General features: G+C 39.9%; 1 protein-coding gene across 5 annotated transcripts in view; it reads left to right on the plus strand.

The window, feature by feature from the left end:
- The window catches only part of nav1.L (neuron navigator 1 L homeolog), a 147,298-nt gene that overhangs the window by 83,371 nt on the left and 43,088 nt on the right, over positions 1 to 20,839 (plus strand). For all 5 annotated transcript variants that reach the window (XR_005965391.1, XM_018246543.2, XM_041582033.1 and 2 more), the window contains 4 exons: positions 13,935 to 14,102; positions 16,387 to 16,439; positions 16,609 to 16,632; positions 16,728 to 16,805. Coding sequence is in view for 4 of the 5 variants with exons in the window: in XM_018246543.2 (XP_018102032.1) it covers positions 13,935 to 14,102; positions 16,387 to 16,439; positions 16,609 to 16,632; positions 16,728 to 16,805 (323 nt within the window). In the remaining variant the exon portion in view is untranslated. The remainder of the gene's footprint in view (positions 1 to 13,934; positions 14,103 to 16,386; positions 16,440 to 16,608; positions 16,633 to 16,727; positions 16,806 to 20,839) is intronic.

The raw sequence follows: 20,839 nt of genomic DNA on the forward strand, positions 1-20,839 counted from the left end.
AGCACTGGTATAGCCCCATCTAGAATATGCCATACAGTTTTGGTCTCCAGTGCTCAAACAGGACATTATTGAATTTGAGAGGGTACAGAGAAGGGCAATTAAGCTGGTAAAAGTTATGGAAAATCTTAGCTATGTGGTAAGACTGGCCAAATTGGGGAATGTTCAAGCTTGAGAAGAGGCGCTCAAGGGGTGATATGATATATCTGTATTAATATATAAGAGGATCATTTAATAACTAATGCTTTATTTACCAGTAGGTCTTTCCAGCTGCCACAAGGTCATCAATTCCAATTAGAAGAAAAGAGTTTCCTTCTAAATATTCGGAAGGGGTTTTTTACAGTGAGAGCTGTGAAGATTTGGAATTCTCTCCCTGTATCAGTCGTACAGGCTTATACATTAGCTTTAAGAAGGGGTTGGATGGCTTTTTAGCAAGTGAGGGAATGTAGGGTTATCGAAGATAGCTCATATCTCAAGTTGATCCAGGGACTAGTCCGATTGCCATTTTGGAGTTTGTAAGGAATTTTTTCCCCCTCTGAGGCAAATTGGAGAGGCTTCAGATGGGGTTTCAACTAGCAGTTAGGCAGGTTAAAATAGAGTTCAAAGGTTGAAGACGTGTTTCTTTTTTCAACCAAACTTACTATGTTACTATGTTAAAAAAGGGAGTATGCTGCAGCTTTAAAAGAAGTGACTACCATTGAAAGCACTGAACAGAGAAGCAGAATACACAAATGTAATGTAGACATTTTAAGTAGTGTTGGAGCAGGCAGCTTCTAACTGTTGTGAAGAATGTCCAGAATTGGTTATACGTTTTGTAATCCAGGTAGGCAGGGTCCTCTCCTGTGACACTCCTTGTGTAAACTAATTTTAGACTACTTTGGAATTCACTTTGGAATGACTGATCTTAACAATGCTACCACAGAAAGTGGGTAACGCCTGTGTAACATTTGATGTTTTTCCTCCAGTGAAGAAAATACCAAAACAGTCTGTACCTGTTAGTAAGCACTGACAGGCACGTCATCCGCTTGTTAGTTCTCACGTGGGCAGATTTCAGACTGTGCCTACCATGTGTGACATATATCTAACTAGTGGAACAGAGCTGGCATACAGCTGTGTCAGAGGATGAGAGAAGTGCAAGATACCAGTATATTGGCACTTGAGGGCCTGTGTCTAGCAATTTTAGCAGCCTGCCCTTAGTTTCATATATTTAAATGAAAAAAAATGCCCCCCCCCCCAGACATTTGCAGATAAATCCAGTGACTGAACTGAAGTTGACCCAAATAAAACACAGGGAGGAACATTTATCAAGGGTTGAATTTTGAATTCATGTGAGTTTTTTAAACTCTCTTAAATTCGAATATATTCAAAATTCGACTGGGGGGTTAGTTAAAAAATCTAATTTCTAAAACTCATTGACCCAAAAATTTGAATTCAACCATACTCGATTTGAGTTTTTTTCTCTGAAAAAACTTGAATGTCAGGAAGGCTACAGACATCTCCAAATTGGTCATTGGACCTCTTCCATTGATTTATACAGTAATTCGGCAGGTTTTAGGTGGCGAATAGTCAAATTCTAAATTCTTAAAGGGCCAGAGCTTGATAAATCTCAAAAATCAAATTTGAATTTTTTTAAAAGCTTGAATCGAGTTTGGATAATTCCCTAGTCGAATTTGACAGTTTTGACCATAAAAACAATTCGAAAATTTGAAGTAGAATTTTCAATTTGACCCTTAATAAATCTGCCCCTGACAGTAGAGTGCTTGAACTACAAATATTGTTTAAAAAGGAGTTTATGAGAGGCTCATTAAATGTTGAAGTTGCAAATGCCAGACAGAATGAATAATAAAATAAGGAAAATGTTATCACAGTGCATAATGGCTTCTAAATCAATATCTGACATGCAACATTCCTTCCCCAGAAATCCTTTGTATTTGTGGTTGCCATGCATGCAGCAGGAGGCTCAAAGATTTGTATGGGACAATAAATTGAACATAAATTGGCACAACTTGTGCCTGTGGGCAGTGTGTGAATGCGCATAGACATACATGCCTTTCATGCCTGTTTAACTTGTTATTATGGATTGCTTGTAATAAACATGAAATGGAGTGAACCCTTTAATTAAGCCAAGATAAACTTCCCAGTAATTCCTAGTGGTTCCCCCTACGTCATGCTTCCAAAACCATAACTGATGACTTTCATACACAAATGTTGGGGAAAAAGTGCTGTATTGTAGGTTAAAAAATGGAGATTTGCATGTCAAAACTGCACTTTGTGAGCTGGCGGAGCCAAACCATCCATGTGAGCGGTTGTGCAAACTACAGTTCTCCTACATTTAGCCCTAAAAGGTGTAAATAATCATATTTCCCACTTACTGAAGTGTTCCTCCAAACACTGCTCAGGGCTCGGATCCACAGGAGAAGAATGTGGCCTAAAACAGCGTCCAAGAAGGACTCGAAAAAAGTGTTGGAGCAGCACAGGGAGCCACACATAGAAGCAGACATTGCAGTCTCAACCACTACGGCTGATGAAATTAAATCCATGCTCACAGACCTCAGATCCTCATTACAACATAATTTCAAATGACTTACCGAGAAAATCAAGAGAGAGGTGAAAAATCTAGTGGAATGCACAGACCACATTGAGCGCAAAATGGGAGAATTTGCTTCAGCACACAACGAGGTGGCGGACTCCCAGTAAACTATGGAGAAAGAAGTAGCCAGACTGACCAACAAAGTAGTGGATCTCGAGGACATGCCGCAAATTGAGCTCACAGTGGACCGCATACATAGGGTCCCAAACCCCAAAACAGCTCCAGAGTCAGCTCCTAGAGATGTCTTTACCAAACGACACTTCTTCAAGACCAAAGAGAGGATACTGACTTTGGCTAGGAAAAAGGAGCATTGGCCAGATAAATATGTGGACTTGGAACTCTACTCGGATCTCTCTATGGCTGCTCTAACAAAGAGGAGGGCCTTTCAAGGGATTACTAAAGCTCTTTGGGAACACAAAAATTCCCTACCGCTGGGCCTACCCTACAAAATTAATAGTGACCGAAAATGGCACTACATGCACTTTTGCTCAAGTTCATAGTTGGACCATGCCCCGGTCATAGTAGACATAAGACACAACACTGAGCAGAAGGGACCTAGGAGTTGGAGACTTAATAACTCCATACTAACTAAACCAGAATATAAACAGCAGATAGAGCAAAACCTTCAAGACTACTTTCAAACTAACACCAATATGGAGACAACCCAACAAACATTATGGCTAGCCCACAAAGCGGTAATTAGAGGAGAGTTAATTAAACTTAGCAAACAAATCCGACGAAATAGAGAATCCTAACAGGAAAATTTAGAAAACCAACTGAAACAACTAGAAAACTCCCTACAGAGCAAGAGCAAGACAAGAAAACATAAAGAAACAAATAGGATATATTAGAGGACAACTAAACAAAATACTTCTGTCAAAACAGAATACAGACTTAAATTACTGAAATTAAAATACTACACCAAAAGCAATAAAGCAGAAAGAATGCTAGCAAATAGATTGAAACACAGGCAGACACAAACTAGAATTAAACACTTAGGGGGCCCATTTACTTAGCTCGAGTGAAGTAATAGAAGAAAAAATACTTCGAATTTCGAATGGTCGAATATGGCTATTTCGACCATCGAATAGGCTACTACGACTTCGAATCGAACCATTCGAACTAAAAATCGTTCGACTATTCGACCATTCGATAGTCGAAGTACTGTCTCTTTAAAAAATACTTCGACCCCCTACTTCGGCTAATAAAAGCCTACCGAGGCCAATGTTAACCTATGGGGAAGGTCCCCATAGGATTCCTAACAATTTTCTGATCTAAGGAAAATCCTTCGATCGATGGATTAAATAAAGTCCTTCGAATCGTTCGATTTTTCGTTCAATCGTAGGAATTGTGGTAAATCCTTGGACTTCGATATTCGAAGTCGTAGGATTTACATTTGGCAGTCGAATATCGATGGTTAATTAACCCTCGATATTCGACCCTTTGTAAATCTGCCCCTTAGACTACAAAGGGAAACATATCACTAACTCAGCAGAAATAGCAACAGCTTTTGCAGATTATTACACAGAACTATAAAATCTCTCTACCCTGACACAGGAACATAACCCCACCCTGAGTGAAATAATGAATTTCCTTAAAACAATTAAGTTGCCCTCCATAACACGGCAACAACTTGAAGCACTTAATGACCCACATAAGAAGAAGTAGCAGATGCAATTAAGAATTTAAAAACAGGTAAATCCCCAGGTCCAGATGGGTACACTTAAAGGAGAAGGAAAGCTACGGAGGCATTTTATTGCCAATAGATTATCTGCAATAGTGCAAGCTAGAATGCTATATTTATTCCGTAGAATGTTTTACCATACCTGAGTAAAAAGCTCTAGAAATTCTCTGTTTGTTTAGGATAGGAGCTGCAGTATTAATGTGGTGTGACATCACTTCCTGCCTGAGTCTCTCCCTGCTCTGGGCTCAGATTACAGTAGAGAAGGGAGGGGGCGGGGGAAGAGGAGCACACTGAGCATGCTCTTGCCCAGGGCAATGAGGTTTAAGCTGAAGGCAGGAAGTCTGATACAGAAGCCCATGAGTACTCAATAGAAGGAAAGAAATGTGCTGTTTCTTTTGAAAGAGGACTCAGAGCAGCATTACTTTGGGGGTTTACTGGTATATTTAGATGGACCTTTCTGATAAGGCTTACTTAGTTTTAACCTTTCCTTCTCCTTTAACAGTTACTATAAAACCTTTTCTGCGATCATCACCCCAAAATTAACTAAATTATACAACCATTTGGCGACAGTGAACACAATAAACCCAGAATTCCTTCTGGCGCATATAGTCACCATCCCTAAACCAGGCAAGGCCACGACAATAGCGCCAACTACAGACCAATCGCACTATTAAACACAGCTATTAAAAGATATACCAAAATCCTGGCCAATAGATTGGCCCCTCTGCTTCCTGGATTGGTCCGAAATGATCAGGTCAGGTTTGTCATGGGCAGGCAAGCCCCAGGCAACACTAGAAAGCTTCTATAAATACTGCAAGTAACAGAAAGAGACAGCCTCTCTATGTTATTTTTATCCCTAGATGCAGAAAAGGCGTTCGACAGGGTAAACTGGACATTAATGCAAGCAGTTTTAAAGCATGTTGGATTGTCAGGAAATATTTTCAAGGCGATTACACTGCTATACACCTCCCCAAAGGCTGAAGTTAGAGTGCCAGGGGCCCTGTCGAGCACCTTTAGAATTACGAATGGGACCAGGCAGGGGTGCCCATTGTCACCCCTCATCTTTGCACTTATAGTGGAACCTCTCGCAGAGAGAATTCAGTGGCAGAGGAACAGCATAGGATAGGATTGTTTCGGACGACATAATCCTGACATCCTCATCACTACCAGTCTTAATGGAGGAACTAGACAATTTTCAAAAAATCGCCCACTACAAGATAAATCACAAAAAACTCAGGCTTTCGTATTTCGCATGATACTTTCAACCAACTACAACAGACATACAAATATCTCAGGGTCAAAATCCCTAAAGTTTTTAGCAACACATTTAAACTAAATTTCCCCCCATTACTCAGCACAATCCGTGCATACTGCAATAAATGGCAAAAACTAAAAATCTCCTAGCTAGAAAGAATAGCTACCACAAAAATGATATACTTCCATTCATCTTATACCTCTTCCGAACACTGCAAATCCACATACCCCAAACTTTGCTCAAAGATCTTCAAAAACCTCTCCAGTCTTTTGTATGGAGGGGCAAAAAACCCAGACTAGCTCTAAAAACACTACTGGGGTTATTTACTAAACTCAGAATGCAAAAATCATGAAAAATTTGTGATTTTCTTTTTATAAAATCGGACTCGGACTTTTAAAAAAATCACACATTTTTCTGAATTTATTAAACCCTGAGGATGGAAAAGTCCGAATCTGAAAGTCCGGCATCTCAGACCTGTCGAGGTTGCATATAAGTCAATGGGAGAAGTCCCAATGATTTTTTGATGTGCGCTGGGTTTTTGGCAATACCCCAAAGTTTTTGGAGTTTTCGGGTGAAAAATCTGAAAAAATCGTGAAAATCTGAAGAAAAATCTGAAAAAATCGTGAAAATCGGATTTTTCAGGATTTTTTCCCTCAAACAAAATTTTCGGTAAAGTGTAATAATAAATAAGCCCAAAAAACCAGTGCGGAGTTTTTTTCAGAAAATATTAAGATAAATTCGGACTTTGATAAATAACCCCCTACAATTCCCTATACACCTGGGCGGGCTTAGGAGTACCAAACATTTCACTATACCACAAAGCGTCCATCCTCCAAAATGTGATAAGAATGCATAGTATCCCAGTTCATAGAAAATGGGTTGACATAGAAACTGTACTTTTCCTTAGCAGAGATTTTGTGGATCACCCTAAAACTTCGACCAGTTACCAGCAGCACTAGGCACTACTAAATTACTTCTCAAATACTGGGACATGAATCACAAGAGACATAAGTTTGAGGACTTCCCATCCACCCTAACTCCCATCACAGCTCTTAAACTGTGAATCCCAAATATCAGAGTGGAAGAATTACTTGCAAAAGGGATTGTAACATAAGGAGACCTATATTTCGCTGGTACATGGAGACCAAATGAAGATCTACAAAGGAAATTTGGCTTAACAGAGGGGAACAGATACACTTGGCTACAAATAAGGCACTTACTACAATCACACCTTTGAAACTACAAAACAATCAAACACTCAACCCTAATGGGATTCCTGTGCAGAGAAAGCAGATATGGGAAAGGAGTGCTCTCGGATTGCTACAAACTCCTCCTACAAAAGGAATCAGACCACAAACTCCTATACCAAATTAGATGGGAAAAGGACCTAAAAGCCTTACACCACAACAATGGGAATCAGTATTTACCACGCCTAAAGGGGCAACTTGATGCACCAATCACATCGAGCTTAACAGAAAGATTATTTTTCAATGGCATTTGATGCCTGACAAATACACCATATTAACCCGACCTACAATAAGAACTGCTGGAGAGGATGCGACGCTACAGGAACCCTATTACACATTTGGTGGGAATGCCCACAGGTATATACATTTTGGAACTCTATCAATGTTCTCCCACCAACCTTCAAACCTTCACAGCAGAAACTCCTATTCCACATTTACAGCGGCAGCCACATTAATATCAAGAAAATGGAAACGCCATACTGAGTACACACTTAACGATCTATACACCTTGCTTTCTACTTGTGAACAAATGGAAGGAATGGCAGCAACCAAGGAAAACAAGAAAGAAATACATGATAAAGTATATAAACAGTATATTAATAACCTAGGAAACACACAATTACCAAATAACCCCCCCCCCCCCCCACTTGGAGCAGCTATCCAAATAGATAAGGAGTACAGTAACATAGTAACAGTAATTAAGGTTGAAAAAAGACACACATCCGTCAAGTTCAACCTTTTTTTTTTTATTATATCTGCCTAACTGCCAGTTGATGCAGAGGAAGGCAAAAAACCCATCTGAAGCCTCACCAATTTGCCTCAGAGGGGGAAAAAAATCCTTCCTGACTCCAAAATGGCAATCGGACTAGTCCATGGATCAACTTGTACTATGAGCTATCTTCCATAACCCTGTATTCCCTCACTTGCTAAAAAGCCATCCAACCCCTTCTTAAAGCTATCTAATGTATCAGCCTGTACAACTGATTCAGGGAGAGAATTCCACATCTTCACAGCTCTCACTGTAAAAAAAACCCTTCCAAATATTTAGGCAGAACCTCTTTTCTTCTAATCGGAATGGGTGACCTTGTGTCAGCTGGAAAGACCTACTGGTAAATAAAGCATTAGAGAGATTATTATATGATCCCCTTATATATTTATACATAGCTATCACATCACCCCTTAAGCGCCTCTTCTCCAGCGTGAACATCCCCAATTTGGCCAGTCTTTCCTCATAGCTAAGATTTTCCATACCTTTCACCAGCTTAGTTGCCCTTCTCTGTACCCTCTCTAATACAATAATGTCCTGTTTGAGTGATGGAGACCAAAACTGTACGGCATATTCTAGATGGGGCCTTACAAGTGCTCTATACAGTGGAAGAATGACCCCCTCCTCCCGTGACTCTATGCCCCTTTTAATACAGCTCAAGACCTTATTTGCCCTTGATGCTGCTGACTGGCATTGCTTGCTACAGCCAAGCTTATCATCTACAAGGACTCCAAGGTCCTTTTCCATAATGGATTTGCCTAGTGCAGTACCATTAAGGGTATAAGTGGCTTTGATATTTTTACATCCCAGGTGCATGACTTTACATTTATCAACATTGAATCTCATTTGCCACTTAGCTGCCCAGATTGCCAGTTTGTCAAGATCGTGTTGCAAGGATGCCACATCCTGGATGGAATTAATTGGGCTGGATAGTTTTGTGTCATCTGCAAACACTGATACATTACTTACAACACCCTCCCCTAAGTCATTAATGAACAAGTTAAATAAAAGTGGACCTAAAACCAAGCCCTGGGGGACCCCATTAAGAACCTTACTCCAAGTAGAGAATGTGCCATTAACAACCGCCCTCTGTACCCAATCCTGTATCCTATCCATGTGCAAACAACTTCATTAAGCCCAACAGACCTTAGTTTAGAAAGCAGTCATTTGTGGGGCACAGTATCAAACGCTTTGGCAAAATCCAAATAGATTACATCTACTGCTCCCCCACTGTCCAGCATCTTACTTACCTCATCATAAAAAGCAATCAAATTTGTCTGACATGACCTATCCTTCATAAAGCCATGCTGATTGCTGCTCATAATGCCATTCACTAGTACAAAATTTTGAATGTGATCCCTTAACAAGCCTTCAAATAATTTTCCCACCACAGATTTCAAGCTTACTGCTATAATTGCCAGGCTGAGATCGTAATCCCTTTTTAAATATTGGAATGACATCAGCTTTTCTCCAATCCATAGGCACCATACCAGATGAAAGTGAATCTGAGAAAATCAGAAATAGGGGCTGGTCTAAAACTGAACTAAGCTCTCTCTTAGAACCCAGGGGTGTATGCCATCAGGCCCTGGAGCCTTGTTTACATTATTTTTTAATAATGCTTTATGAATCATATTCTGAGTCAGCCACTGACTAGATTGAGCTGAGCCATTAATGCAACTATAAAGTGAGCCTGGGAACTCAGACTCCTTTATACACTGAAGAAAAGAACTGATTTAACACATTTGACTTTTCTGTATCTGTTACAACCATACTGGTACCATTATTTAATGGAGCAACACTCTCAACCTGCATCTTTTTACTATTAATATATTTAAAAAAACTTTTTAGGGTTAGTTTTCATCTCCATCGCAATTAACTCTTCATTTCCTTTCTTTGCCTTCCGGATTGCTGATTTACAACATTTATTACAGTGTTTATATTCATTAAATGCAGCTTCTGTCCCAACAGATTTGTAGTTTTTAAATGCCTTTCTCTTCTTCCCTATTTACTTCTTTACTTCTGTATTAAGCCACATAGGATGATTCTTAGAGCTTCTACGTTTACTTTTTAAGGGAATAAATTGAGAACAGTAATGATTTAATATCATTTTAAATGACAACCATTTCTGTCCTGTGTTTTTAGCTGAAAACTTAATGCCCCAATCAATACTCTGTAGGGCAGCCCTCAAGGCACTAAAATTAGCTTTTGCAAAATTCATGGTTTTTGTTGCCCCAGTATATATTTGTTTTTTGCACCAGAAATTAAATGATATAACATTATGGTCACTATTACCCAGGGGTTCAATGACTTGCACATTTGCTATAAGTTCTGGGTCATTTGAGATCACTAAATCCAGAATAGCATTTTTTCTGGTAGGCTCCTCAACAACCTGTGCCATAAAATTGTCATGCAACAAGTTTATAAATTTGTTCCCATTAACTGATCTGGCAGTACTGTTGCTCCAGTCAATATCTGGGTAATTAAAATCTCCCATTATCATTACTTTACCCAAACTAGCAGCCTTTTCTATTTGCATGAGGAGCTTCGCCTCCTCCTCCTCACTTACATTAGGGGGTCTATAGCATACGCCTACAATTAATTTGCTGGACTCTTTACAATTGGTGAAGAACTCCACCCATAAGCAGGGCCGGAACTAGGGGTAGGCAGAAGAGGCAGCTGCCTAGGGCGCAACGATTGGGGGGCGCTGGGCAGCTAACTCTTCTGCCTACCCCTAGACCAGACTTACTTAGCATTGATCGCAAACGAACGCTGCTCGGCGTCACTGCATATGCGCGAACTACGTTATGTGTGAATGCCCTCTGCATGCGTGAACGCCCTCTGCATGCGTGAACGCCCTCTTCAAGCACGGAAGTGCGCTTCGTCACTGCGCATGCGTGAGCACGCGATGGGGGAAGTGGGAGCGGGCTGGGTTGCCTAGGGCGCCCAGTTGGCGTGGCCCGCCTCTGCCCATAAGACTTCTGCCCCCTCATTTTCTAACATAACCTCCTCCTTTATATAAGCTTTCAAATCCTGCCTAACAAACAGACATACCCCTCCTCATTCAGCCATATTTCGGACACACCAATCACATCATATTTTCCCTCCAGCACCAGCACCTCCAGCTCTCCCATTTTACCAGTCAGACTCCTTGCATTTGCAAACATACATTTAATACTGGTACCATATTGAACATATGACATGTGGTCCTCCCTATCCTTAAAGGAATAGTTCAGTTTGAAAATAAAAACTGTGTAAATAGATAGGCTGTGCAAAATAAAAAATGTTTCTAATATAGATAGTTAGCCAAAAATGTAATGTATAAAGGCTGGAGTGAACAGATGTCTAATAAAACAGCCAGAATCCAACTTCCTTCTTTTCAGCTCTATAACTCTGAGTTAGTCAGCAACTTGAAGGGGGGCCACATGGTACATTTCTGTTCAGTGAGTTTGTAATTGATCCTCAGCATTCAGCTCAGATTCAGATATGACCCATGTGCCCCCCCCCTCAAGTCTCTGATTGGTTACTACTAACCAGTCAGTGTACACCAAGAGAGCTGAAAAGCAAGTAGTGTTCCGACTGACATGTTATACCGTATATACCTGAGTATAAGCCGAGTTTTTCAGCATCCAAAATGTGCTGAAAAAGTCTACCTCGGCTTATACTCGGGTCAGCGGTACCCGACCCGAGTAGCTGAGATTGCAGTCACTTTTATTCATTCCTATACCAACAGTACACTTGGGGAGAGACTGCAATATCCCACAATGCCCTCTGTTGGTTATATGAAAGAATAACAGTGCGCCCTCTGTTGGTTATATGAAAGAATAACAGTGTCTGCAATATCACACAGCGCCATCTGTTGGTTATATGAAAGAATAACAGTGACTGCAATATCACACAGAACCATCTGTTGGTTGTATGAAAGAATAACAGTGCGCCCTCTGTTGGTTATATGAAAGATTAACAGTGACTGCAATATCACACACCGCCATCTGTTGGTTGTATGAAAGAATAACAGTGTGCCCTCTGTTGGTTATATTAAAGAATAACAGTGACTGCAATATCACACAGCACCCTCTGTTGGTTATATGAAAGAATAACAGTGCGCCCTCTGTTGGTTATATGAAAGAATAACAGTGACTGCAATATCACACAGCACCCTCTGTTGGTTATATGAAAGAATAACAGTGACTGCAATATCACACAGCGCCATCTGTTGGTTATATGGAAGAATAACAGTGACTGCAATATCACACAGTGGCCTCTGTTGGTTATATGAAAGATTAACAGTGACTGCAATATCACACAGTACCCTCTGTTGGTTATATGAAAGAATAACAGTGACTGCAATATCACACAGCTACCTCTGTTGGTTATACGAAAGATTAACAGTGATGGCAATATCAAACAGCACCCTCTGCACATGGTAGTGGGACAGTGGGACAATGCACACAGTAATCCGTTTGGCAATTCTCTGTCACCATCAACTTTGCAAAGAAGTCCGGGGGGGGTCGCTTTGGCAGAATGTGCGCTGCTGGGAGACAGGGCTGTAGTTGTGTCTAGGCTTATACTAGAGTCAATAAGTTTTCCCAGTTTTCGTAGGTAAAATTAGGTACCTCGGCTTATACCGTATATACTCGAGTATAAGCCGACCCGAGTATAAGCCGAGGTACCTAATTTTACCTACGAAAACTGGGAAAACGTATTGACTCTAGTATAAGCCTAGACACAACTACAGCCCTGTCTCCCAGCAACGCACATTCTGCCAAAGCGACCCCCCCAGCGATCATCCGGACTTCTTTGCAAAGTTGATGGTGACAGAGAATTTCATATAACCAACAGAGGGCGCACTGTTATTCTTTCATATAACCAACAGAGGGTGCTGTGTGATATTGCAGTCACTGTTAATCTTTCATATAACCAACAGAGGGCGCACTGTTATTCTTTCATACAACCAACAGATGGCGCTGTGTGATATTGCAGTCACTGTTATTCTTTCATATAACCAACAGATGGCGCTGTGTGATATTGCAGTCACTGTTATTCTTTCATATAACCAACAGAGGGCACACTGTTATTCTTTCATATAACCAACAGACGAAATTGTGGGATATTAGAGTCTCTCTCCAAGTGTACTGTTGGTATAGGAATGATTAAAAGTGACTGCAATCTCAGATACTCGGGTCGGGTACCGCTGACCCGAGTATAAGCCGAGGTAGACTTTTTCAGCACATTTTGGATGCTGAAAAACTCGGCTTATACTCGGGTATATACGGTACTCGGGTCGGCTTATACTCGAGTATATACGGTACATAAAATCACTCCAGCCTTTATACATTACATTTTTGGCTAACTAACTATATTAGAAACATTTTTTATTTTGCACAGTCTATTTACCCAGTTTTTATTTTTACACTTAACAATTCCTTTAACAGTATCCCCAGCCAAGTCTCCTCCCCCATTTTCGCTTTCTTTGCCCACTATCTCATCTAACCTGTCTTCCACTGAATCTTTTACTGAACCCTCCCCCCCCACACCTAGTTTAAAATCTCCTCCAACCCTCTAGCCATCTTCTCTCCCAAAACAGCTGCACCATCATCATTGAGGTGCAGCCCATCCCTAGCAAAGAGCCTGTAGCCAACTGAGAAATCAGCCCAGTTCTCCAAAAACCCAAAACCTTCTTCCCTACACCAATCTCTCAGCCACACATTAATCTCCCTACGCTCCCGCTGTCTCCTTAGCGTTGCTCGTGGCTCAGGTAATATCCCTGAGAAAATTACCTTGGAAGTCCTTGGAAGTCCTCGCCCTCAACTTTACACCTAGTTTATAAATTTTATGTTGAGTCTGCTTTTCTCCTTATAAAATTGCATTAAAAGACATTTCTTTGGGCAGCCCCTGAGACCACTAACCAGTAGTGTTTGGCGAATTTATGCATGGATTTGTGGTGAATTTCCGCATTTCACAGAAACTGTGGCGAAAAGTGTATTTTTTTTGCGTGTATAAAAATTGATGCTCATGTCAAAATTGGCGAGCGGCAAAATTATTTTGACGACCATTGACTTCAATGCGTTTCGCGTTTTTTCACCATTTTGAGATTATTTCCGCCATTTCCCAGATTTTACGGCGAAATGGGACAGATTCACCCATCACTACTAATGGATCTTTTTACTAACATAACGCAGGCAATAGACATCTTTTTTAGCCCAGAGAAGTAATTTGTATCATAGGGGATTATTTTGTTACATAGACAGATTTTGTCCTAATCCAGTCACCTAGATATATTCTTTCATGGTCCTCACAAAAACAGAATGAACAAAGCTACTGTTTTTGGAATAGGGCAGGCTTGACCATGGATTTCATTGTCCGTTAATTTAATTATTCATTTTATTTTTTGACAGTGAGTCCTTCGTCTGTTCCACGCATTGCTCGTTCAAGTAGTATTCCAGCTCAGGAATCATCCTTTGAACTTTTTGGTTCTTCGAACATAGGCAGTTCTCTGTCACTTGCAGAACGTCCTAAAGGAACAATGACAAGATCTGGCTCATTCCGTGACCACAGTGATGATGGTTCGTTTAGATGAGTATTTCAATAAAAATATTGTAATACAAAATATTTTATTTTTTGAAAGCTAAAAATGTAAAATTTAGTCCAGAAGTAAAAAACTAAATTAACTACTACAATAAAAGTAGTTATTTTCTGAATATTACACAGAATATTTTTAAAATAAGTGTATTTTATGTGTAACAATCATCACACTGTACAGTATGTGGTGACTGCATTACATACATGTTTGCTTGAGTTGTTATAGTAGGTCCACAAAGAACAAAACAAATCACAACCAACCCAAATAATGTATATGGCATATAAGAGCAATGTCTGTAGTAGTGCACAGAGAAGTGGGTGTGTCTGAATATACAAAATAGTGTATAGTTACATAGTTACATAGTTAAATTGGGTTGAAAAAAGACAAAGTCCATCAAGTTCAACCCCTCCAAATGAAAACCCAGCATCCATACACACACCCCTCCCTACTTTAATTAAATTCTATATACCCATACCTATACTAACCATAGAGCATAGTATCACAATAGCCTTTGATATTATGTCTGTCCAAAAAATCATCCAAGCCATTCTTAAAGGTATTAACTGAATCAGCCATCACAACATCACCCGGCAGTGCATTCCACAACCTCACTGTCCTGACTGTGAAGAACCCCCTACGTTGCTTCAAATGAAAGTTCTTTTCTTCTAGTCTAAAGGGGTGGCCTCTGGTACGGTGATCCACTTTATGGGTAAAAAGGTCCCCTGCCATTTGTCTATAATGTCCTCTAATGTACTTGTAAAGTGTAATCATGTCCCCTCGCAAGCGCCTTTCTCCAGCTCATTTATATCCCTCTTAAGGACTGGAGTCCAAAACTGCACTGGATACTCCAGATGAGGCCTCACCAGGGACCTATAAAGAGGCATAATTATGTTTTCATCCCTTGAATTAATGCCCTTTTTTATGCAAGACAGAACTTTATTTGCTTTAGTAGCCACAGAATGACACTGCCCAGAATTAGACAACTTGTTATCTACAAAGACCCCTAGATCCTTCTCATTTAAGGAAACTCCCAACACACTGCCATTTAGTGTATAACTTGCATTTATATTATTTTTGCCAAAGTGCATAACCTTGCATTTATCAACATTGAACCTCATTTTCCAGTTTGCTGCCCAGTTTTCCAGTTTAGACAAATCACTCTGCAAAGTGGCAGCATCCTGCATGGAACCTATAGTTCTGCACAATTTAGTATCATCTGCAAAAATAGAAACAGTACTTTCAATGCCCACCTCCAGGTCATTAATAAACAAGTTGAAAAGTATAGTGTGTGTGCTGGCCTCAAAATTTGTTTGTGTGCATTAAGGGCTTACAAAGAATATTGCTAGTGAGTCTAGTCTAGTCATGATAAAAAAGACTGGGCTGCATTAACTCATGTGCTCCCCTGAGGTGGAACACATGAAACAGCCACGGCAAGGGAATGCACAAGCAGACGCTTATGTGTAAGCAAAATGCGTGAAGAAGCCTGCCCTTTTCCCTACTGTGCATGTATACGGGTCTGCAGAGTAAGAAAATGGTGATTCGAATTACTGGAGGGTGCTTAACAAACCTGTACCCCCTAGTGATTATACCTTTCTTTCTCCTTTAAGCAGATCAAAAACATGCATGCAAAGTTTTGCAGGTACTCTAAATGGCATACTGTGCAGAACTTATACTCAACTGAAAGGTGAACCACCTCTTTAAGCAAGCTAACTTTTAATATGTCATAGAATGGCAAATTCTAAGCAACTTTCCAATTAGTCTTCATTATTTATTTTGTATTGTTTTTTAAAATATTTTCCCTTATTCTGAGGCTTACCGACTTTCAAATTGGGGTCACTGACCCCCATCTAAATAACAAATGCTCTGTAAGACTACAAATGTATTGTTATTGTTACTTTTAATGACTCATTGTTTTATTCAGGTCCTATTCTATTCATATTCCAGTCTCTTTTTCATATCAGTGCATGGTTGTTAGGGTAATTTGGAGCCTAGCAACCAGATTGCTGAATTTGTAAACTGGAGAACTGCTGAATGAAACTCAAAAACCACAAATATTAAAAAAATTAAAACCAATTGCAAATTGTCTCAGAATATCACTCTCTACATCATACTTAAAGTTATCTCAAAGGTGAACAACGCCTATAACACATTTTATTTCTAGCATTTATAACCACATTGTAAATATGTATTGCATTATCTTTTTAGCTTGCATTGTAACTAAACTTTGGATATACTTGTGATTTATAATTCTATATTGTATTTTGCAGTTCATGGATCAGTCCTGTCTCTGGCATCAAGTGCATCTTCTACATACTCCTCCGTAAGACCCTAAGTATAATGGAGTGGTTTTTATTTTCTACAGTAACAGTGTGCTATGTGTAATTCTCATGACCTGAATTTACTATAAAGGAAATACAGATATCCACACTATAATCCTATTTCTCTCTCCCTCTTTTCCGCTCTGGCATGCCACATTCTATCTCTCTCAGGCTGAGGAAAAGATGCAGTCTGAGGTACTTTTTGTTTAATTATCCCTCTTCTGGGATTTCTGCTACGTAATTTGTTACTTTCCAAAAATTGCAACTGATCTGTTAACTCTCTTTTGTAGCAAATACGAAAACTTCGCAGAGAACTGGAGTCCTCACAGGAAAAAGTAGCAACTCTTACTTCACAGTTGTCTGCTAATGTAAGTTTCACAAGCAGTGGGGGTCAGAGGGGTATCAATGTCGTGATACATTTATACACAGTACATTTTCTTTTAGATGTCAAAATACAAAATGAGATGTTAAAACCCTGCTGTAATAGTGTTTTCTTAACTGAGTGAATACCTAATATGATTTAAAAGTGAAATGTTGTTTTTACAATGGAAATTTGTTTATTTCTAGATCCTAGAAATAAACAATTTCTTGGCATCAAATTACCTATTTTATCTGCAAGAGATATTTATTATATAGTTCTCTAGAGAGCCTTGAAAAAGTGACAACTAAGAACTAAACCTATTGCATTCTATGGTATGTATCTGTTGTGTGCTGCGTAACCTGTGCTTTTTTATCCTTTTTCAGAATGAATAGCTGCCCCCCAGGGCAGCTTATTTATATAAACTATAATAGAGTTTCTGAAGCAAATGCACAATTTTTACAATTGTAAGGCAACAGTACATTATATTTTAATTACTTTAAAACCTTCTGTTTTTGTTCTTTAAATGAGATTTAGATATGCTAAAAGGAACATTTTATAGTAATGTGCAAAGTTGACTCCAGTTGAATATAGTGGTGAAAAATGTTTGCTTAAATAATACTAAAGTAAAAGTTGATTTTGGCATACTTTGTCCTTGTTGCTACATTATCCCTGAAACTTTCACAATGCAATAAAACCTGCCTTATATCGGTGATTGTATCTGTACATGGTAGAATTGTACATAATGCCCTGCATAAATGGTATTTGTTGCTTACAGTTGGCCAATGTATTGATTTTTTTGCCACACCTAGATTAAGTCCAGGAATGAGTTACATAAACCATAATTAAGCTTTAACTAGAGGACACTTTTAGGACAACGGACATGCCCTGTAGAACACAATGATTTAAACAGATAAACAGGGATCAAAGAGCAATAATAGCTCTGTGCAGGACTTGTCTCACATTAAAATATTTGTTGCTATGAAATAATTTACTTGTAGCTATTGGTTGGATGTAAAAACAACATATACACTCAAAGTGCAGCTATTCGGAGTCTTCTGTGAAAAAGAACACATAATTTTTGCTTCTATTGTTTACACATGGGCTTTGACACCAGATTTCCTTCTCAAATGTCCTGGCCTCAGACAGCAGCCTGCACAGCATTCTCTCTCTCTCCTGTTAATATTCGGTTGTAAAGTTTTCAATAAAAAACAAAAAAAACCCTCCCTCTTCCTTGCTGTAATATGAACAGAGAATTTAAAGGAATAGTTCAGTGTGAAAATAAAAACTGGGTAAATAGATAGGCTGTGCAAAATAAAAAATGTTTCTAATATAGTTAGTTAGCCAAAAATGTAATGTATAAAGGCTGGAGTGAACAGATCTCTAATAAAACAGCCAGAATCCAACTTCCTGCTTTTCAGCTCTATAACTCTGAGCTAGTCAGCGACTTGAAGGGGGGCCACATGGTACATTTCTGTTCAGTGAGTTTGCAATTGATCCTCAACATTCAGCTCAGATTCAAAAGCAACAGATATGACCCATGTGCCCCCCCCCCTCAAGTCTCTGATCCAGCAGACTGTTGAAAAGTTGAACAAACAGAACAAAAAAATCCCTTTGCTAACTAAATACAAGGCACAGTTTCCTAGTAGGATTTCTGGCAGTCAAAATAAAATATAGTTCCATAAGTGTTTGTAGAGCCAGAAACCAACTATTGAGAAGTAAACTAACCCAGGAGATAGTATTTTAGGGTTTCCAAGTATTTTAGGTTTCCAATGCTGGATTAATTACCAGACTGTCACGGAGGACAGATAGGAAGTAGGGAGTCTGTATACTGGATAACCCGGGTATAACCATAAATAGGAGAACAGAGTTTGGAAGCCATGAAAAAAGTAAAGATTTATTGAAACAAGGTGCAAAACAGTAACCAATAAATAAACAGAATAACCTGGTTTACCAGCAGGCAAAACAAAGTCCAGTCCAAACATTGGGACAGGCAGCTTACAGCGAAGGTCCAATAAACAAACTGAGGTTGAGACAGGCAGAAATCCAGAGGGAAAATCCAGAGAGCAATCCAAGGTCAGCACTGGGTGATCCATGCGAAGTAGGCAGGGGTTAAGGAGAATGTCCAGAGAGCAGGCTGAGATCAGTACCACAAGATCCACACCAAGCAGGTAGGTAACCAGAAACATGGGTACAGGAACAGGGAGAGGACCCAGAGACTAGGAACAAGGCAAAGAACAAGGAATCGCCGGTAGATCTGGCTGGGGAGCTTGATGATCAAGCAACCATGAGTTGCTTGTAACAGGCTTATAAAAGGGGCAAGATTGTTAATTGGCAACAGTTACGGTTAATAAGGAAGGAGGGACAAGACAGCAGCAGAGAGATAGCACAAGTCCATCATACTAACAAACCCACATTGACTCTAAGGAGCCCCAGTGGCTCAGGAGAATGAAGAAAGACACTCCCTTTCTACAGCAGAGCACTTCTTTTTAGCAGGTGTAAGCTCCCCGCTTGAGTAAATCACTTGGTGTTCCACACCTTTTACCATTTAATAGAGGATGGCCCAAGTTAGAGTCCTGAACCGGTCGGGTACCCGCAAAGTGGTCGGGTTTCGGGCAAAAAGTCCCAGATTCCCTGGCCATGCGAGTAACCTGGCTGGGTACCCGGCAAAGGTTTGGGCTTGAGTCCTCCCACCCTCCCCTGTGGCTCCAGCAGCTGTCTTTTTTTATGCAGAGTCAGTGCCGAAGTGATGTCACTTCCGGTTTCACGTGCACCCCGGGTCGGAAGGTAAGTTGGTCTATTGTGGGTCTGGTTAGGTAGCGGATCAGTAGGGGAAAAATTGCAGATTGCGTGTCAGGGTTGAGGGTTGCTGTTATTGGTTTGGTACGGGTCTAAGAAAATGGACCCGCATAGGTCTGTAGCCCAAGTCCCACATCTCAGGCATCAGCTTGTATAACGGACTATTGGTTTGTGTTATCAAAATCAGTTTCCTAAAAAGAACACGTCTGCAGGCCTAATTGAACATCCTCCTTTTAGTAAGATCTATTGTGAAGGAAGCAATTGAAGCAATGTTAGGCACAAATCTGCAATAGTTGCCTGCAATGTCCAGTGATGTTTCATTGTAACTGGTCAGACCAGCTCTGTATTAACTCATTTTGTTAATATTATTTGAGGCTCTACTATACCGCCTCCAATCATATTGCCAAGCTTCTCATAAAGAGTATAGAACAGCCTGCACTTTAGCTAAGCAAGACTAAAGGCTGAATATAATCACATCACCCAAATAGATTAAGATATAAACTATAGGGGGTTTAAGGATCTACCACCATATGTAATAAAAGGCGCTAAATTTGCCCAGGGGCAGTAACTAATAGCAACCAGTTTGCTGTAAAAAAAAAGGTGACCAGTATAGGCTACCTGCTGATTGGTTGCTATGGGTTACTGCTCCTGGGCAAACTTAGTGTCTTCTGTTACATAACCCCCCCTAGTCTGTTAAAGGGGTTGTTCACCTTCAATGTACAAATCTTATGAAACCACTAACAATGCTCTCAATGTGTTAGAAAAACCATTTTCCATAACAAAAAGTAAAAATGCCATTGTAAAACCTAATTTCTATACCTATTAACTCAGTCCTTCTCCTGTCTCTCAGACCAGTTTTCTGAAGTGATGGGAGTGGCCTATTTTGAACCTGACACCAAGAACTTCCTATATGATGACATCATCATGCCCAGGCTTTGCCCTTACTTGTTTCCTATTGGATGTTGATACTGCCCTCCTCCTAGTAATTTATTGGGTGCTTGTGAACTGTAACCAGTCACATAATTTGAATGGCCATTGGTTGATTATTCAATTGTAATGGCAGAGGTTAACAGACGCAGCATATAAACAAACCTGCCTTGTAACAAACAATCACACAGCCATGCAGACAAATACTGCAGAAAAGGAAGGAGCAACATTGTTTGGCAACCTTTGGCATTAAGCATAATGTCAGTTATTTACAAAATTGCAACAAAACCAGCACTGACTTGCTTAGAAACGTATGTA

This window comes from Xenopus laevis, chromosome 2L (assembly GCF_017654675.1).
Source record: "Xenopus laevis strain J_2021 chromosome 2L, Xenopus_laevis_v10.1, whole genome shotgun sequence".
In the NCBI taxonomy this organism is placed as follows: Eukaryota; Metazoa; Chordata; class Amphibia; order Anura; family Pipidae; genus Xenopus; species Xenopus laevis.